At 39.9% G+C, this 21,554-nt stretch overlaps 1 protein-coding gene across 7 annotated transcripts in view; it reads left to right on the top strand.

The window, feature by feature from the left end:
• clip4 (CAP-Gly domain containing linker protein family member 4) overlaps positions 1 to 21,554 on the top strand; it is a 253,766-nt gene that overhangs the window by 154,158 nt on the left and 78,054 nt on the right. For 5 of the 7 annotated variants that reach the window (XM_033025474.1, XM_033025477.1, XM_033025472.1 and 2 more), the window contains exons 10-11: positions 6,624 to 6,704; positions 12,854 to 13,012. The exons of 1 other annotated variant lie outside the window; for it this stretch is intronic. In XM_033025474.1, coding sequence (XP_032881365.1) covers positions 6,624 to 6,704; positions 12,854 to 13,012 — 240 coding nt within the window. The remainder of the gene's footprint in view (positions 1 to 6,623; positions 6,705 to 12,853; positions 13,013 to 21,554) is intronic. One more of the 7 variants, XM_033025476.1, reaches the window with a different exon arrangement.

The raw sequence follows: 21,554 nt of genomic DNA, 5'->3' as shown, positions 1-21,554 counted from the left end.
AGTAAATGCAATATCATTTCTGAATCAACAACATCCTCGCGTGTATCATCGACCATCTAATTTGCGAGTAGGAGGAGCTCACCCCATGTGCTATCTCACTAGTTTAAGATCTGCCTGCTCTCATTCTTTGCTTTCTGCCCAATAATGTTCCCATTCCATTTATTAGCCCCAAATGTGTGTGCTGTAACTTTATGTGTGGAATCTTATTGAAAACCTCTGAAAATCCAAAGGTGCCACATCCACAGTGTATTCTATTCGTCAGATCCTTAAAGTGCTCCTATGGATTAGTGAGGAATATTTTCCTTTTGTAAATCTATACTGATTTTGCTCAATCCTATTATTCTGTTCATTCTGCATGTGCATTTTGCATTCCAGATTCTCGGAATTCTCTGCTAGACCAACAAATGGGTCGTTTCCTGTTTTCTTTCTCCATCCTTTCATAAATCATGGTAATACATTTTCAACCCTTCAATCCAATATCTTTTTCAGAATCTATAGAATTTTGGAAGATAATAACCTTGGAGATCACTATCACATTAGCCACCACTTTTGAAAACTCTTGGTTGAGATTATCAGACCTAGGTATTTATCAGCTTTAAGTCTCATATCTCCTCTCAGACTATTTTATTCAGCAATATATATTTTCTTCAGTTCCTTATTCTTTGGAATTACATATAAACTAGACTGGATGAGGATACCAGATTTCCAGAAGCAAAGATTTACCTGATGCAGCCTATCAAGATTCTTACAAGAACAGCCTTTACGTTATTGTCTGAAAGATAATGTTAGGGAAAACTGAAGTTATTACAGGAAGCAGGTTGAGTTTTCTGTTCTGAATTCAGATAGTAGCATTCAAATCTATGGAGATTAAAAAATAACAAGATTACAACCAACAAAAAAGCACAACCAGATGCTTTGATAATTTGTTTGATCAGCTCGGAGAAAGACAGATCATCACAACTCCTGACGTGTCTTATGAGTAGATCAAGTTAGAAGATTAAAAAGATAACTCAAGGAAAGATAGAGCAAGAAGATAAAGATAATTACTAAAATGTATTGTTGATTTCATCAAGTAGGAGTGCAGACAAATGTGTCTTAAAAGTGGTCTAAGGACAGATGCTGAAAGCTGAAAGTACAAAATGAAAGCAGAAGCAAGGAACTGCAGATGTTGGAATCTTGAGCAAAACACAAAGTGATGGAAGAAGAAAGAGGCTCAGGCAGCATCTGTGGGGGAAATGGACAGGTGACATTTCGGATCAGGACTCTTGAAGTGGGCTCCCTAAGTTCGACCATCGTTACTGACCTGAAGGCCTTCTTGGGACTTCTCAACTATTACAGATGTTAACTACCAAATTTAAGCAAAGTGATAGGACCTCTACATGGATTGCTGATCCTTAAAATAAAGCGGAAGTGGACAAAAAACCGAAATATCTTATTCCGAAAGTTGAAATAGTTGCTGCTGAATTCATAGTTTATTTGTTCTTTCAGGCACTATGAGCCCTGTTGTTTTGTGGCATAGAATGGAGGTGGGTGAATATAGACTGATTTTCTATCAAGGTTAATTTCCAAATCAAATAAATGTTATTTACAAATAAACAAAATGATTCAGCTGTAGAGACAAAGAACTGCAGATGCTGGTTTATACCAAAGATAGACATAAAATGCTGGAGTAACTCAGCATGTCAAGCAGCATCTCTGGGGAAAAAGGATAGGTGACTACTGAAGTAGAGTCCCAACCCGAAACATCACCTTTCCTTTTTCTCTGGAGATGCTGTCTGACCCGCTGAGTTACTTCAGCATTTATCTTTAAAATGATTCAGCTATTGGCACAGAATGACAAAGTTCATTAAGTCCTTCTCTTCAGAGATGAAAGGTCTCGACCCGAAACGTCACCTATTCCTTCTCTCCAGAGATGCTGCCTGTCCCGCTGAATGACTCCAGCTTTTTGTGTCTATCTTCGGTTTAAACCAGCATCTGCAGTTCCTTCCTACACAAGTTCATTAAGTACTTGCACGGCTTAGACTTTTTCATGGACCACAAACCCTTGTGAAGTATTTGCAGGGAATCAAAGGGATGCCTCAGATTCCTCTCCACTGGAGTGCAGACTGACATTAACATTACCTGCAGATAACAATGTTTTGTACAAGAGTGAATAATACACCCAAGATGTTGGAGCCCTGAATTGATTGCTAGTTGAAATCTAATACAGGGTGAGATTGCGTCAGGGCTAGAATACAATGATAGTTCTCCAGGCAAAACCCTCAGCTTATAGCCATTACAAGATGTGAATGCCCTTTCATAAATGTACAAATGTATTCAGCATTGAAGTAGGGAATATGACAAAGGGATTATGACAATGGCACATTGTTGCCATGTTACAGGAAGAATATGAGAACATAATAAAAAGGTTTCTTTTGGCTCAGAATATAGTTTAAGATTAAAGCAGCAGCTTTTTTTTTTGTAACTGGAATCTCTAGTTCTAGGGGAAATACCTAACTTGCATTTACTGCTTACAATCTTACATGTTTCAACAGATCATCTCTCATTCTATAAAAACACCAATGTTTAGGTATTAAACACCAATGTAGGCCCATTCTTCTTAAGTCTTCCTTAGTACATCAGTTCTTTGATCCCAGAAATCTTGGTGATCCTTCGCTGAATTGCCTACAAAGCAGGACTTCCTTAATTTTATTCTCCACCCCATTTGCTTTCCTGGATTTTTGCTGTACTTGCTCGTTGCCTTTCCTGCATATTATCTGCAGTGTAACTTCCAGTGTTTCATGTACAAAGACATACAGATCTTTGTATCGGGCAGTATTTTGTGCTTTCTCTTGTTCTCCCGAGATGCTACTTGACCCACTGAGTTACTCCAGCACGTTGTGTGTTTCTTTTGCAAACCAGCATCTGCAGTTCCTTGTATCTCCTCAAAGGTGAAAGACTGGCCTGTGTGCTGGCCCAGCGACATCTCCAACTCTGCAATCTCTTGCGGTCTTAGTCAGAGCTGTTCCAAAACCAAACTGAAGCATGCTGGAGGAAGAATGTCATTAAGTTGGAATGGGTACAGAAGAGATACACCAGGATGTCATCTAGAGTGGGCTAGAGTGAGAGGTTGAATATTTTCTTTGGAGCACTGGTGGCTGAGGGGTGACTATCTTGAGTTGTACAATATCATGAGGCACATGGATATAGTGAATGTTTAAGAAAGAACTGCAGATGCTGGAAAAAATGAAGGTAGACAAAAACGCTGGAGAAGGTCAGCGGGTGAGGCAGCATCTATGGAGCGAAGGAATAGGTGACGTTTCAGATCGAGACCCTTCTTCAGTCTGATGTGGGGTGGGGGGGGGGGGCGGGAAGAAGAAAGGAAGAGGCAGAGATAGTGGGCTGTGGGAGAGCTGGGAAGGGGAGGGGAAAGAAGGGAGAAAGCAAGGACTACCTGAAATTGGAGAAGTCAATGTTCATACCGCTGGGGTGTAAACTACCCAAGCGAAATATGAGGTGCTGCTCCCCCAATTTGCAGTGGGTCTCACTCTGGCCATGGAGGCCCAGGACAGAAAGGTCGGATACAGAATGGGAGGGGGAGTTGAAGTGCTGAGCCACCGGGAGATCGGGTTGGTTAAAGCGGACTGTGCCGAGGTGTTGGGCAAAGCGATCGCCAAGATTGCACTTGGTCTCACCGATGTAGAGCAATTGACCCCTAGAGCAGCGGATGTAATAGATGAGGTTGGAGGAGGTGCAGGTGAACCTCTGCCTCACATGGAAAGCCTGCTTGAGTCCTTGGATGGAGTCAAGGGGGGAGGTAAAGTGACAAGTGTAGCATTTCCTGCGGTTGCAAGGGAAAGTACCAGGGGAGGGGGTGGTTTGGGTGGGAAGGGACGAATTGACCAGGGAGTTACGGAGGGAGCGGTCTCTGCGGAAATATAGTGATTGCTCACCATCTTTTTCACAGGGTAGAGGATTCTAAAATTAAGGGAATAGGCTTAAGGTGAGATTGGAAAGATTTAAGAGGGACCTCAAACCTCAACTTTTTCACTTGCAGAGTACTCCATATCTGGTATGAACTACCAGACAAAGGTATGGAAGTGGATATAATTATGACTATTAAAATATATTTATATATATATATGGATGAGAAAGGTTTAGAGGTCTATGGGCCAAATGGAACTACCCCACTTACCAACTTGTTTGGCATGAACAAGTTGGGCCAAAGGGCCCGTTTCCATGCTGTCCGCATCTGTGATTGAGTCCAACTGTGTATATAATTTTTTTGCATCACTGCATTCAGGTTTTCATTGTTTGGCATTAAGCAGCACAATATCTCCTCCCGTTTACTTCGACATGTATGTGTGAAGGATGTTCCTTCCAATTTGCACCTTAGAATTGGAAGGGATGTCCTTCACACATTCACATCTGGCCTATGAATATGTGAAGGACATCAGACTTCCTGGTGGCATAGGTGTTGAGTTGGAAAACTTGGAGTCTTCTTTATTCTATGTTGCTGTCTTTCATGTACTCTCAATGACCTGAATGAGTTTCAGAATACCTGTCAACCCATGCTACAGCCATTATCTACCTCTTCTTTAGGAGATTTGGGATGTGGTTAATGCAGGATGTGAGAGGCTGCCTTTCATCGTGGAGGCTTATTTAAAAGATGGTGTTCATTTAAAATATTAGGTCCCCTTCTCACTATGTCAGAGAACTAGAATTTAGATAGTTTAGCTAGTAATGCGTTGTTACTGTATAAGTTGGAAGTAATCATTCAAGTTAATTGTCCACTTTGATTCTTGCCCTCATTTTTGGAGGCTTTCCAATTTAACCGCATCGTGAATTAGTTTTGCAGCAAATCTCTCTCCATGATAAGCTGATTAACCATTTTAATAAGATTTTTGATGACATTTGATCACAGGATGTGTAGATAATTACATATGTAAGTGAACAAAAATATAGTCAATAATTTGTGAGATCTTTCTCACTAATTGGTCATCAATAAGAATTTGTTCTTCAACTCTTGAGATTGTCTGTTATGATTTTGAAAGCTTGACTAAATGTTCTTTTCAACATTTCCAAGGCTTTTCAGCTATTATTACAGACTGTGTTTGGGAATGCTCAATTATTATTTAATTCCTTTGACTTAAGTGTTATTTACAAACACCACATTTACATTCTGGAGAGAAAACTAACAAGTGAATGGAAAATATAAAAAAATCCACTTCCAGGTTTTATTCTGTAGGATGCATGATTATTGTTGACATTTGACTGAAATGTATTCTTTGGTGATGAAACGGCAAAAAAAAGATTTATTTTCCACTTGGCCTTTTTCAGCACCTGCATAAATAATTAATTAAAGTAATAAATATAATATTAAAACTAAATTGAACATGTTTAATGGTTGTGCAATTACTAAAAAGAATGGCAAAGAACTCTGTATATCGGGCAATACCTGGCATAGGTGTTTGAGCAGATTCCCCACCGTAAGGCACAAGGAATTCCTGTAACTTTGTGCTCCCTTGCTGGAAGCAATGAGCAGTTCAGAATCAGCATGGAGTTGAAGAAATGACAGCAAACAGCTGTTAGCGATTTCAGGATTTCTGCATTTGTGCATACGTGACTTGAAATTCTGAGCCTGCTAGTTCTTAACTCAGAGCAATTTCACAATTTTGTGCAGAAATGGTGACAGCCTTGCCCATTCATTGGTTTTAGCTGCAAAATCCAAGCCAATAAATACTTCACGCATACCAGTTGTTTTGCTCTGTAACCTTTGCACAACTCTACAAAAGAACTTCATGAGTCTGACAGTGGCAACTCTGATATACAGTGCAAATTCTTCAAAATGAAACTTTGCCAAATGTATTACCCGAACATCATGAAATAACAGGATTATTTAAAACAGCTGATTAAAAATTGGTAGTTCATTTTACTTCTTGGCTGCTTTTCTTTCCCATAGATATGAGTAAGAGAGGTATAAATAAATTAGATAGCCAGTGTTAGTTTCCCATGGTAGGGCAGTCTAAAACTAGAGTGCATAGATTTAAAATGAGAGGCAGGTGGTTGAAAGGATTTCTGAGTGGGAATTGATATCCTGGTGTTAGGGACAGTGATGGAATTGATTTGGAGTTGGCTAAGTCACTGTCAACAGAGAACCATGGTGAAATGTCTTTGTAATGAGAAAGATGAATAGTGGCTTTCCTCAAACATTGATGATAATATCGTTGCCATTTTTTAATTAGAAGCAGGCTCCATTGTGGTTTACAAGAGGGAAATGGTTAAAAAATGGTGAAGAAAAAATTGTCAGGATAAAGTGAGGGGGCTGAGGTTTGGAACTGATCATGTATTCTTCTGGAGAGCTAGTATGTATATAATGGGGCCAAATAGGCTCCTTCTATGCTAGCATGTACCTTTATGGCCTTTTTCAGTTGATGTCCACTTGAAGACAGCTTTACAACATTTAACTCATAATGGCTTCATTGGAGTATGCTACAACAATTACAGTCAAATATATCCTGATATTTTAAAAAGTGTATTTTACCATTTGCATTTAAAATATATCTGGCAGTTTAATCTATGTAAAAATATTCCTGCTATTTTTAACCTTTCATTTGATTATCAAATAATTTTTCCATCAAAAGGTCTACATCCTTCCAAAAAGTATGTTTCAAAGCCCCCCATTCCTGTTCAGGATATTACCAAACCTCAAACCGGAACGGAAGGTATACATTGATAATGTTTATTTGGAATTGAATTTGATTCTTAATTTAAAATTAACCTCCTAACTGTTTTAGCAAAAATAATTAAAATTAATATTTGCATACAAAAATGCTCGCTTTGAAATTCTTTTTTTTTGACAAGATTGCAAAAGCATGATTTCTGCTGTTTCTTTGGCTTTTCATGTTAATTATTTTACTAAATTTAGGCAAGATAATGATTCAAAATTAGTTAACCTTCCTAATTGTTGGCTCCTACTTTCCAATCTCTATACCTATAAAAGTCTCATCTTGTGCATTGTTTGTGTGCTGTATGTTTGTTTTTTTTGTAAATTCCTCAAAACGCTACGTGCTAGCTCTTAAATTGTTACATAATCTGACACATTTTTCCCCTCCACGTCTTAATTAGGTTCACTTAAGATTTCATCCTATATTTATTCGCGATTAAAGTTAAAAAAAAGAAGTGAAAAACCACTTCTCACAGAGTCTTTTTCAAAGCAGCTTCAAATGATGATGACAAAGGCAGGCCCTATCAGGGGGGGGGGGGGGGGGGGCAACGAGTGCTATTTGGCTCTGCTTCAAAGGGATCTTGATTTGGGGGCCTCTAAAATCGAGGGGCCTCTGCTTGATCTTGGTTTGGGGCCTCTAAAATTCAAATTGACCTGGGCCTCATCTCATCTACGAGAGGGCCTGGCCGAGGGGGGGGGGGGGGAAGGGGGGGGCAGAGAGAGAGACAGAGAGACAGAGAGAGAGACAGACAGACAGAGAGAGAGAGAGAGAGAGACACGAGGTGGCGGCGAAGTAGAAACTGTTCCACGTGTATATGGAGTGTGTGAGGTTGATGCCCCTGGACGAATATCTGATGGGGCTGCTTCTCTATTTCTTACTACATTTTAGAACCACGATCCTGGTGTTTGGACACAAGGCAGGGAGTGGGGAGGGCGATCGGGGGGGGGGTGGAATCTCCCTGTCAGTTTGTTCCTGGGCCTGGCCAAGATGCCCATTCGCGGGTCCCCCCATCAGCCCCCCTCAACCCCCTGCCTCCACACCCCACCCCACCCCCCGCTGCCTCCGGGGTGAGCGCTGACATTGCACCCCCCCGCGTGGGGGGACGAGGCCCAACGGGTCCCACTGGGTCTAATGTTCTATAAATTTATTAAACCTATTTATATTATCAGGACCAGTAAATGAGAAGGAAAGTTTCATGTGCTTTAAGATTCGGAATCTTAAATTTGCAACTAACACACCCTATCAACTACTAGAGTTGGCTGGTCACTTTTTCTTGCGAAAAGTACTTGTTAATTTTTCTCTCTTTCCCTTTCTCTTTCCGTTTAGTGTTTCTTTTTTAATTAACTTTCTCCTCTACTTTTTGATCTTCTCTGGTTTAATTGTTATGCCTCTTTCCTCTATGCCTAATTTCAGTTTAATTTTATTTCACTCCCCTCTTATTTTTCTAGCTTTCTATTTCTCCCTAAATAATTTAATTCTATACTCTGCATCATGTAGTTGGATCTTTGGGTGGGGGTGGGGGCAGGGGAGGTAACTGGGCAGGTCAAAGAATCCGTTTACGAATGGAACTATCAAAAACATAGCAGGAAACAAACACAACATGGAGAGTGTATCAAGCGTATATTGGGCTCTGCTATGAACTTTCACCCACCAATCTTCTTACTGTTGAACTACACTTGATAGTCTAATGTACCAAAGTTCCTTGAGATGTTATTTTTAGTTTCCTGCCTATTTTGCTATTTTCCCATCAAGCATCACAGAAACAGGCAAGCGTCACCACAACCAGAATGAGCAGAATCTCAGGTAGCTAGATCTTGCTGGGGCCCAAGCATAAAAAGCAAATGCAAGTAATTTTTTGTTTGACCCTTCTCTGTGGCACAAACTCTACCTGCTACGTCAGCAGGTTAAAGTATGATTTAGGCCTTAATGCTGCAGTCAGATTTCAATATTTCAAGTGGGATTTGCTGTATTATTAGTACCTGTGGAAAAAAAACATTTGGAATAGCAGAATGCAGGAAGGCGGCCAAACATGTCTGAGTATATGTCCTGAGTAATATTTTTTTTCTATTTTGTTCCTCCTGGGAGACTATTAAAATCTCACATTTGCTTTCATCATTGATTAAGCCACATAAGATATACATCTTTGTAAATATATGAACAGGAGCTGGCCTTGTAGTTTGTTATGTCATTTAGTTAGGAAACTCCCGATCTATATTTTGAGTTCAGCTACATACCTTTGTTCCATAACCCTTCATACCTTTGTTAGGTAGGATTTCAACAATTGCAATTTTAATATTTTCAATCAACTTGTCTCAACAGCCAGTTGTGGGAGAGTGTTCCAGATTTTGATTACCTTCTATGAGAAACAATGCCTCCTCACTTTGCCCATGAAAGGCATGGCTGCAGATTAGTTTTCATCCCTTGTTCCACTGTCTCGCCATGTGTGGAAACAGCTCATCCTAATTTACTTTATCAATAATTATTTTAAATAGTCCCATTAAGTTACTCTTATGTTCCCTGCAATAACGTTCATTGTCTGCAATTTAACCTCATAATTTAAACTTTAAACCGTGGATCACTCTGGTTAATTGTGCTCCACGCACTCCAACGCCAATCTGTCATTCATGTGTTGTGCCAAAAATTGAAAAAGTGGTTTATATAACTGCAAGAGATAATGTAAATATAGCCTTTAATAAAGTAAAATATGATGCCAGTAAATAATATTACTGAAGAACGCCACAAAGAGTGTTTTTCAGAGAATATTTAATAATGTATGCAACATATATGTACAGTATACTAGGTATCTCTTTTCCTTCAATAACATTTTATCATTTTAATTCATTTACTTGGCATTCTTGCTGATCCTTTGATTCATCTAGAACTTAATATTGACCCATAAATTCTTATTGACACTGAGATTAATGGGCACGGAATTAATTTTGATTATATTTCTTTGCAATATAGAGTGAAACATTATTCTACTCAGACAGCAAATTAATTTTGAATTGCCCTTCACCTATCTCGGCTACTTACCTGATCACTGTTCCAATCTTTGGATTTGAATTTCAGCCACTCCTGATGATCGTCAGCTCTTCCAATTCTCAGACATCCCACCCTTAGTCCCCATCGCCCCACTGATCTTTGCCCCCAATCCTCTTTCCCCAGTCCTCAGGACATCCATAATAAAGTTTTAAGAAAGTCAAGAGTCAAGCGTGTTTAATAGTCATATGTATAGACATCAGAACAAATAAATTCTTCTTTGCAGCAGCTTACAACCCCGTAAATGCAATACACTCAGATAATACATAATAATTTTTAAGAATTCAATAAATTCAGTACACTTATAATAAGTTCCCAGCCATATCATATTTGGTGACCTGACCTCTGTTCACCTCTAGCCTTTGTCCGACCATCTGCCAGTCAATACCCCCCCACTCACCTGTATCCACTGATCACTGTCAGGCATTGTCCTAGCTCCATTTCCCTTCCAGCTGTCTTCGCCAACCACCACAATTAGTTTAAAGAAGTGCCCTGACCCAAAACGTCACCTATTTATGTTCTCCAGAGATGTTGCCTGACCTGCTGATTAACTCCAGCCCTTTGTGCCTTTTTTTTATCAACTAGCTTCTGCAGTTCTTTGTGTCACCCTGTTCTCCAGTCACTGGTCTTCTCATTCTGCCTCCCCTTTGGATTTGTAGCTGGGATACATATTTATGGTTTCTAGTTTTGATACCTTTTTGTGTAATATGCTTGGACCTATTGTTTAAAAAGCTCTCCAGCTCTATGGCTTTTATTGTGCCAGCACAATAAACTAATTCACCTGCCTAGTCAAAACACAGACTGAGAAATATCAATTAACAACTCCATAGACGTAGACATTCTTTGGGATTGCGAATCAATAAATTGAACAATGAGCAGTATGTGGTTTAATTTAATTTAAGGGACTGGATTTATCCCTGGGTCTTTGCTGGCTTATGAAGTGATGCCTAAAAAAATGCTTTTGATGTCTTTTGGGTGAAATTTAGCTGAGTACAGGAGGCCTGTGGATGTCCACACATGAAAGCAATTACTAATTGGAGGCTTCATGTCTGCCTTAGCATTATTTAAAAATCTTGCCCATATCGAGCCACAACTTTCTTCTGCCATGGGCCTCCTTTAAACATTTGAAGTTTCTGATTATTCCCACCTGCCATCTCACTGTTCATCCCCATAGGTAGCCTAGCCACCATTTCTTATTGTCTCTCTGTGTACTGCCCCTCATCCCACCAGATCATCTCCCTTACTAACTGATACCTGATCATCTTCTTGAATTATCCCTCCTACAGTCATCTATTTGCCTGACTAACAGCTCTATGATAATCATCACAATTGACCAGGTAGCTTCTCAGTTTGCTCCCATCATCTCTAAGGTCGGATCCTCTCCACTTAGAACCCTAGAGTCGTACAGCACAGAACCAGGCTCTTCGGCCCAACTTGCCCACGCCAATCAATATGCCCCATCTACACTCGTCTCACCTGCCAGCATTTGGCCCACATCCCTCTAAACCTATCCTATTCATGTACCTGTGTTAATGTTTCTTAAACATTGCGATAGTACTTACTTCAACTACCTCCTCCGGCAGCTGCTGAAAGACTCATCCATGCCTTCATCTCCTCCCGACTGGACTATTGCAACTCACTTCTCCTTGGCATCAGCTCCACCTACATCAACCGACTCCAACTGGTCCAGAACGCAGCCGCCCGACTCATCACCCATACCAAATCCTGGCATCACATCACTCCAGTCATCAAACAACTTCACTGGCTTCCCATCTCCCACCGGATCACCTACAAAATCCTGATCCTCACCTACAAAGCCCTCTACCATCTGGCCCCCCCATAACTCATTGACCTCTTCTCCCCCTACCAACCCTCACGGTCCCTCAGATCCACATCAGCCGGTCTCCTCTCCATCCACAAGTCCAACCTCCGCAGTTTTGGGGACAGAGCCTTCTCCAGGGCAGCTCCCAGGCTCTGGAACTCCCTCCCCCAACTGATCCGCAATTCCGTGTCCCTCACCATCTTCCAATCCACCCTCAAGACCCATCTCTTCACCTCTGCCTATCCTTAGCCCCACGTCCCCGTCCCTTTTCATCTGTGCATTAATTGCCTCATACTGTGTTTTGTATTGAATTCTGTCTTTACTTTGTTTACTAGTCATGTCTCTACTATTTATTTCATTCCCCTTACATGTTTTTCCTCTACATGCTCAATTTTTGTAAGATGTCCTTGAGACTCTTGAAAGGCGCCCATAAATAAAATTTATTATTATTATTATTATTATTATTATTCCATACACCTACATACATTTGTGTAAAAGATTTACCCCTCAGGTCCCTATTAAATCTATGCCCTTCTCACCTTAACCAAACACTCTCGACACTCCCACAATTTCTTGACTCTTCCCCCTGAGACTCATTATGGCTATTCATCCATCCCCATTATACAACCCCACTTGGGATCCTCTTTCACCTGAGGAATCTCCCACCCATCCATACATCTCTGCTCTTCTTCCATAGTCATGTTTACCCCTGGCGACTCCCAATCCAGTACCCAGCTCACTTTCTTCATGATCTTCACTACTTGCAGGATAGGAGATTTCTGAATTAAGTGACGCAATTTTTTTCTATGGCAAGCTCATTTCTAATGTTTGATAGATTATCACAGCTGGAGTGAGGCTTTGTGGATCACCATTGCAACATATGCTGTTAGATGTATTACAATTTAATGGATATTTAGTGTGCCACTAAGAATTTAGAAGTTGAGAAAATTTGTCAATTGCTATTCATGAAACATTTCTAAGTCAATGAATTTGAAGAATCAAGACAAAAAGGTTTTATTATTTTGAAAAAAGTGAAAAATGTCCAAAATGGCAAAATGAGTGAGAGAAAATGACAGAAATAGAAGTGTATCTACAGAGGTTCCGATGTGCTGAAAAAAATCTCTTCAACTAACTCATTGAATTGAAATGTGTATAATTTGCATGTCAATGTATGATAAATCTATTGTGCTTGCTTTTGAATTCTGTACTTTAGAGGTTTAAATATGTCTTGGTCTCTTTTATGACACTCTTTCTTTCTCTGTTACATTGTATATCACCTACTCAGCTTCTCTGCCTGGGTCATCCTGCTCTTCCTCTTCCTCTTCCTCTTCAATAGAGAGTAGACAATCCAGACAAAGGCAGCTACTGACTCGACAACGGAGCTTGACCCACTCAAAGAAGATGGCAACTAAACTGGTACCTGCCATCACCAAAAGCACCGCAGGTATTTATATTCACAGAAGTCAAAGCTATTGTAAGCAAGAAGAAAACTGCAAGGTACAGTGCCCTCCTTAATGTTTGGGACAAAAATCCATCATTTATTTATTTGCCTCTGTACTCCACAATTTAAGATTTGTAATAGAAAAATATCACGTGTGGTTAAAGTGCACATTGTCAGATTTTATTAAAGGGTATTTTTGTCTGTGAACTGAGGCCCAGGTCAATTTCAATTTTAGAGGACCCCAAACCAAGATCAAGCAGAGGCCTCTCAATTGTGGAGGCCCCCAAATCAAGATCCCTTTGAAGCAGACAGGCATGAGGCCCATGCCAAATGGCACACGTTGTCCCCCCTCTGATTGGGCCTGGGTATGTTTAATTGCCTCCTTAATGCAGGTATAAGAGAGCTCTCAGCAGCTAGTCTTTCCTCCAGTCAATCCATCACATTTGGAAACTGTTATTGCTGTTTATCAACATGAGGACAAAAGTTGTGCCAATGAAAGTCAAAGAAGCCACTATGAGACTGAGAAACACGAATAAAACTGTTAGAGACATCAGCCAAACATTAGGCTTACCAAAATCAACTGTTTGGAACATCATTAAGAAGAAAGAAAGCACTGGTGAGGTTACTAATCGCAAAGGGACTGGCAGGCCATGGAAGACCTTTACAGCTGATGACAGAAGAATTCTCTCTATAATAAAGAAAAATCCCCAGACACCTGTCCCACAGATCAGTAACACTCTTCAGAAATCAGGTGTGGATTTGTAAATGACCATTGTCCGCAGAAGACTTAATGAACAGAAATACAGAGGCTACAATGCAAGATGCAAACCACTTGTTAGCCGCAAAAATAGGATGGCCGGGTTATAGTTTGCCAAGAAGTACTTAAAAGAGCAACCACAGTTCTGGAAACAGGTCTTGCGGACAGATGAGATGAAGATTAACTTATATCAGAGTGATGGTAAGAGCAAAGTATGAAGGAGAGAAGGAACTGCCCAAGATCCACAGCATACCACCTCATCTGTGAAACACGGTGGTGCGGGTGTTATGGCCTGGGCATGTATGGCTGCTGAAGGTACTGGCTCGCTTATCTTCACTGATGATACAACTGCTGATGGTAGTAGCATAACAAATTCTGAAGTGTAAAGACACATCCTATCTGCTCAGGTGCAAACAAATGCCTCAAAACTCATTGGCCGGCGGGTCATTCTACAGCAAGACAATAATCCCAAACATCCTGCTAAAGCAACAAAGGAGTTTTTCAAAGCTTAAGAGTGGCCAAGTCAATCATCCGATCTGAACCCAATTGAGCATGCTTTTATATGCTGAAGAGAAAACTGAAGGGGATGGCTGCAATACAGCCGTGACAGAGCATCACCAGAGAAGATACCCAGCAACTGGTGATGTCCATGAATCGCAGCTTCAAGCAGTCATTGTATGCAAAGGATATGCAACAAAGTACTAAACATGACTGCTTTCATTTACATGACATTGCTGTGTCCCAAACATTAATGTGCCCTGAAATGGGGGGGGTTATATATAAACACTGCTGTAATTTCTACATGATGAAACCAAAATGTATAAAAATGGCCTTTATTAAAATCTGACAATGTGCACTTTAACCACATGTGATTTTTTCTATTACAAATCTCAAATTGTGGAGTACAGAGGCAAATAAATAAATGATGGGTCTTTGTCCCAAACATTATGGAGGGCACTGTAAATGGATGATGGATTTAAGCAATGCAAGATTGAATTGAAGGACTAAATGTATACCAAGGCATACTTGGTATCTTGTCGAGCACTTTGTACATAAAGAAGCATTGATCTGAGCACTTCCCTTTCCTCTGGTGCTCAACTAAGGAACATAAATCACTCAATCTTCACACGGTACAAAATTGATAGTTCCACATTCAGATAGACAGGGGCTCCTTCGTTAGGAATGGTCTGACTTATGGTACTGATTTTACTCATATTCGGCCATATATGTTTCAAAGCATTTTTCACGATAGTAACAAAAATGGTAAAATGTTTTGTGATATTTATTAATGGATGAATACTGTATATGTTATGGATATATGTTAGGAAGATTATTCAGATGAAATCAAAGGGTTATCACAAGTGTAAGTAGAGGGATATGATTTGCATTATTGTAGAAAATTGACTTTTATGGAGAAATTAGCTTATTGATTATTCTCAAGAATGGAACCCTTACATAACCCGGGGTCCAACTGTATTTATAATGACCACATTCAGGACCACTCACGGAGATTGTTCAAAACCTCAACCTGCACTATTTAAATGGATTGTCATTTACTTGTAGGTTTATTAAGACATATGTTGCAATAATCTATTGTGAACTTTACTGCTGTTAAACCTTGGGATATTTCATGCCATTTTGGTGGTAAAGCCAATGTTTACCCCCCAAATAATGATTGGCTTATTTAAGATCCAGCTGGATCTCCACTCCACCAGAAGCAGGAAGAAAGGGGTGGAGGAGCGTTATAGTCTAGGTACAATGGTTCTCACCAGAAACCCTTCATGGACTCGGTGGGCCATAGAGCCTGTTTCCATGCTGTATCGCTAAAACTAAAACTAAACTAAGATGTTGCATGACCTGCTAAGTTACTCCAGCACGTTGTGTCTTCATTCTGTATCATGAGAGTGTACTCTTTATCTGCCATGCAGAAGTAAAGTCAAAGTCAAAGTCAATTTTATTTGTCACATGCACACAGTGAAATGAATTTGCCAGCAGCGATACACTTAAAAAGAACACAGAATACACAATAAGATTTAACACAAACATCCACCACAGTATTCTTCACTGTGGTGGAAGGCACAAAGTTCAGCCAGTCCTCCTCCCTTGTTCACCCGTGGTCGGGGCCATGAACCCTCTGTAGTCGCCGCTACGGACGGCCCGATACAGGGAGCAGAGAAGGAAAAATAAAGTGTCAGCAGTTGGTAGTGAAAGGAGTTTCACTCCAGAGGTGCTGTCACGCCAAGCTTTGTAACCCTGAGGTAAACATAGAAGTGCCACTCCATGAATAACAATGCAGTCCATGCCAAGCTTGTAATGCTGAAGGGCAGGTTAAAATTGCACTCAAATAAAAGACAAAAATTGTGGGAAGAAAACAGTTAATATTTCGGTTCTGTGTCCCTTTGTAAGTACTGAGAAAGAGAAAGAGACAAGTTAATCATCATTGGGAGAGATGGTGAGGGAGGAGTATGCAGAATAAAAAGAATGCTACATATAGGGCAAGTTTGAATGGTTTGATGGGGACCGTTACCAGAACAGTGAGGCGTTTGGGACTTATACAAATAGGACAAGACAAACTGAGCCACATAATAGAAAAATGGAACATGGTGAAAAAACACAGCAGGATAGGCAACATTTGTGGAAAGAGAAGCAGTTAGTGTTTCAGATGGGAGACACTTCATCAGATCTGAGAAAGAGAAAGTTAAGGGCCTGGCCCATTTAGGCGACTTTTTAGGCGAGTGCAGGAGACTCTGCGCTCGCCACATGACCGCCACATGTTCACTTGCGGTCTCTGGTGAGTCTCCTTCATGGTCGCGAGGAGTTCCCGCATTCTGGGAACTAGTCACGGCCTCAGTATGGTCGCCACAAATTTTTCAACATGTCGCCATGGAAATTCTTTTTCCATGGTCGCCATGAAAAAAATAGATACTTTTGTAGTCGTAGTTGCAGTTGTAGTGGGGTCGCCATTTTTAGTCGAGCTAGTCGTAGATAGTTTTAATTAATCGCCTTTGTTGACCGGGCATTTTCATTGGCTCATTGGGGGAAAAAAAACATAAGCACGAGTTTTCAGAACCAAGGATAACCGACCGGTAATGTTAAATGCCCCCCAAACTTCACAGCTGTGTATCTCTGGCTTATTAAAAGTTGTCTCCACTCCTCCTCCTCCCTTCTCCCCGCCCCCCCTCCTCCCCTCTTTTAAAGGACTTACCGTACACTGTGCTAGCCTTCTTAACCTCCCTGTTCATCGCGGTGTGTGTCTGTATCACCTTGGCTTTCCACCGTGTGAATTTCAGAGAGTGCTCCCCCGCTTTCCCTGGCCTCCGCCTTTGCGATGTGTGTGTGTGTGTGTGTGTGTGTGTGTGTGTGTGTGTGTGTGTGTGTGTGTGTGTGTGTGTGTGTGTGTGTGTGTGTGTGTGTCTGTGTGTGTGTGTGTGTGTGTGTGTGTGTGTGTGTGTGTGTGTGTGTGTGTGTGTGTGTTCCACTCTGACACTCGCCGTTCCACTTCCCGGTTTGTCAGCGAGTGCCGCAGACTTGACAGTCGGCAGTCCGCTGAAAAATCACCCAAGTGGGACAGGCCCTTGAGTCGAGCTAGCAGCAAAGATGGGAGGGTGATGGGTGGAATAAAGAGAATTTCTCTGATAAAGTGAAGGCATGTGACAGTTGGGATTAGATGAATAAGATGTGTGACAGATGGGATCAGATCAAGCTACCATGGCTATGTAGTTCTGATTCTGGCATACCAGAGCATGTCCAGCAACAATGCTATACACAGATGTAAAGAATAATGACAGGTAAAAATGGTTCATATTGACAGGAAGATGAGCATATTATCTCAGGTTTGAGAATTCAATATTAAGTCTTTAGAAACATTCCTTTTGTTCTACACATCCCTCTTCTACCTCTCTCGTACTTGTATCTCTCTTTTCCCTGCTCTGCCAAACGGTTGCAGACCCCAAAAATTAGCTCTGTTTCTTTCCCGAAAGATGCAAGCTGACCTGCTGAGTATTTCCAACATGATCTGGTTTCATTTTAGATTAACAGCATTTACAGTTTTGGTCTGATTTTCACCTAACATTGCAATGCCCTACCAGCTGGCAATGATGATTTCCATCAAATGGGAGTCTCGCCATTTTATTTCATCATTTAGCATTGAGCATTATCATTTCTCTCTTCCCATTAGTGACATCCCAAGGACCATCACTCATGACTGTGGCTGCAGTAACACATCAGCGATGGCCCAGGGGTGCTGCACTGAGCAATTCAGCTCTTAATTTTTTTAAGCTGTGTATTACTTAACGTTGTGAGATAAACTATATATAGCTCAAATGATCGTGAAGAATGCTTTCTTGTTATCTCTGAGTGTTGCTTAAAAGAATTGAAGACTCTAAATAAATCTGACTCTAAATAAAGCCCAAAATATATTGAAATGTAAATATAGATATCTTTACCTTATTCAGCACAAAGCAATCTGCTGCAAAGACACTCTCATTAAGCGCTCTGAATTTCATTACATTAACACAATGCCTGCAGTGTTCAGCATGTGCCAAATGGATGGTAGCAACTTGTTAAAGCTTCTGCACTGTAATAAGGAGAAGCCTCAAGTTGCACCATCTAAAAATACAAGGGCAGATGTCACATGAATTTAGGCTCTTGGTAAGTTCGGCTCTTGGTCACACACCTGCCCTATTTATTTTCATTAAATTTTATTGAGCCATCAAAAAATGGTTACAGATTATGTTGCCATATTCAAGTTCATTTTTTTCAAATGTACATATCAAAACAGAACATTTGGGTATTATACAAACAATATGGACGGGCATGTTTATAAAAACAACACTTTAAAGAAATCAATTAATTAAATAATGGGTGAGGGAAAAAAGTAAATAATAAAAATAAAAATAAATAAATACATAAGTAAAGTGCAGAAGGCGACTACAGTACATAGGGAGCAGTTCAGCATAATAATTTTTTGTGAAGACTCTTGTTTCTGAAGCTTCTAACTCTCTTGTCTTCTATCCCTTACTCATAATTTCATTAAAATGGATGATTTAGAGTGTAGATAGGTTTGTGTTATGTGTCAATATTCTTCTGTGCAAGAAATGACATAAATGGTTGCCCAATTTTATTAAATTGGTTGACTCTATCCTTTAGAACATATCTTATTATTTCTAAATGTAATATACTGGTCAAGTCATGAAGCCACATTCTGGAATTGGTAGCTGTTGTTTTTTTCCATGATATGAGCAGTAGTTTCTTTGCCATAATGAGACAGTAGGAGAGGAATTGTCGTTGAGCAGTTGTGAGTTGTCTTGATGTTTCAGATACCCCAAAGATGATTAATAAGGGCTCTGGGTTCAATCGGATGTTAAGAATGTCTGAGATATTCTTAAATATATCAGACCAGAAAAAGGTGAGTTTAGGGCACGATACAAAGTTATGAAAAAGAGTAGCATCTGAGGCGTGACAAGTAGAAGAAACATTTGGATATATACTGTGTATTTTTGCCTTGGAGTAGTGAAGTCTATGTATCATTTTGAACTGTATGAGGCAGTGTCTCGCATTGTTTGAGCACCTATGTATAAGTTTGAGGCTTTCCTATATTTCATCTGGTATTTGCACATTTATGTTTTTTTCCCAATTGATCTTATACTTGCTAGAGGATGGAGAGGTTATTGATAGAAGGACATCATACATATAGGAGATGAATTTGTCTTTATGTGGTGATGTTTTAAGGCAGTCATCTATTTGAGATGCCTCTCAACTTCAAACCCCGAGAGATGCTTTCGTATATAATCTCTGATTTGCAAGTATCTGAAGAAGTTACTATTTGGGAGTTCAAATTTCTTTCGTACCTGTGTTAAGGTGCCAAACGTACCATCGATATATAGGTCTCTGACACTGTGGATTCCTAATTCACTCCATGTAGAAAAAATCTTATCTAACATAGATGGCTTGAATGTGGGATTGTTTGCTATGGGCAAAGCGGGAGATATAGGTTTAAGTTCAAAATGGGTTCTGATTTGCTTCCATATACGTATCAAATTGTGTATAACAGGATTAAATCCATTATGTGATCTATCAATTGAAGTAGGAGCTAGTAGGATGGTACCTATTGAGTATGGGTGACAATCTTCTTGTTCTATTTTTAGCCAATTCAGAGGGATGTTTGAGGTGTCAAGCCAGAAAGCAAAGGACTTGATGGCAGAAGTCCAGTAATATAATCTGAAATTTGGGAGACCAAGCCCGCCCTTAGTTTTTGATTTGTAGAGCTGATTTTTGTTTATCCTATGAGTTTTGTAATTCCACAAGAAAGGTATCTAATCTCTTAAAAAATGTTTTTGTAAGAGAAATAGGAATGTTGTGAATTAGATATAGTAGCTGGGGTAAGAAGATCATTTTAATGATATTCACTCTTCTGAGTAAGGAAATTGGAAGAGTTTTCCAGAATTGGATTTTGCTTTTTAGGTTTTCTAATAAGGGAAGCAAATTGGCCTGTAGAAGGGAAGAGTAACGCTTTGTAACCTCAATCCCTAGATAGGTAAATTTATCTGTTGTTACTCTGAAAGGAAAATTCTCCAATGTATCTGAAGAGATAGTATGAACTGGCAACAGTATACTTTTATTCCAGTTAATACTGTAGCCTGAAAATGTACCAAACAGGTTAATTTTTCCCAGTATCGCTGGAATAGTGATTTGAGGTTCCGTTATGTACAGGAGGATATCATCCGCGTACAAAGATATTTTATTTGTAATCTCTTTCGTGTCGTAGCCATGAAAATGGGGATCGAATCGAATACGCTGAGCAAGAGGTTCTATAGCAAGGGCAAATATTAATGCTGATAGAGGGCAGCCCTGTCTTGTTCCCCTGAACAAATTAAAGGGATATGAGAGCGTTTGGTTTGTGAGAGTTCGTGCTGTCGGATTTTTATACAGAAGCTTAATCCATTCCAAAAAGTTGTATACAAAGTTAAATCTCTTGAGGAGCTTGAATAAGTATGGCCATTCAACCTGGTCAAATGCTTTTTCCGCATCAAGCATTAGTATAGCTAAGTCGTTGTTTCCTTCTCTTTTTGTGTACATGATATTAAACAGATGTCTTAAGTTAAAGGTGGATTGTCTACTAGGTATGAACCTCGTTTGATCTTTGTGTATTAATTTACTTATTAATGGGCTTAATCTATTGGCTAAGATTTTAGCAGTTTAGCATCTATATTTAGTAGTGAGATCGGACGGTATGAACTTACTCCTTGGGCATCTTTTCCTTTCTTATGAATCACTGTAATTGTTGCTTCAGTTAGTGTTGGTGGTAGGGCGCCGTCCGATTGTGCTTGTCTATACATTCTTTATATATACGGTGTCAGAGTATCATTAAATTTCTTGTATAATTCACTTGGAGGTCCATCTGGGCCTGGTGCTTTACCAGTTTTAAGAGACGAGATGGCCTTTTAAATCTCTATAACATGGAGATCAAAGTTAAGACCATTGCATTCTTCTTCACTCAATTTAGTGAGATTGCATTTATTAATAAAGTTATTCATGACAGGGGAGTTTGTGGTGCATCTGGGTGTATATAGGCTGGAATAAAACTCTAGGAATCTATCATTTATGTCTTTGGATTTTGTTAGCGATGTTCCATTGTTACTCTTAATTTTATGTATTGTTCGGTCAGTCTCCATTTTTCGTGTTTGGTGTATAAAAACGTCTTGCTTATTTTCGCAGGGAGTAATTGATTATATTGATATATCAAATTTTCTATTTTCCTATGTAAAGCAGGAGAGGGAAAGAGTGCGT

Source organism: Amblyraja radiata, chromosome 8 (genome assembly GCF_010909765.2).
Source record: "Amblyraja radiata isolate CabotCenter1 chromosome 8, sAmbRad1.1.pri, whole genome shotgun sequence".
Classification (NCBI taxonomy): domain Eukaryota; kingdom Metazoa; phylum Chordata; class Chondrichthyes; order Rajiformes; family Rajidae; genus Amblyraja; species Amblyraja radiata.
The sequence above is the reverse complement of the archived record's forward strand: the minus strand, read 5'-3'. Positions and strand labels throughout refer to the sequence as shown.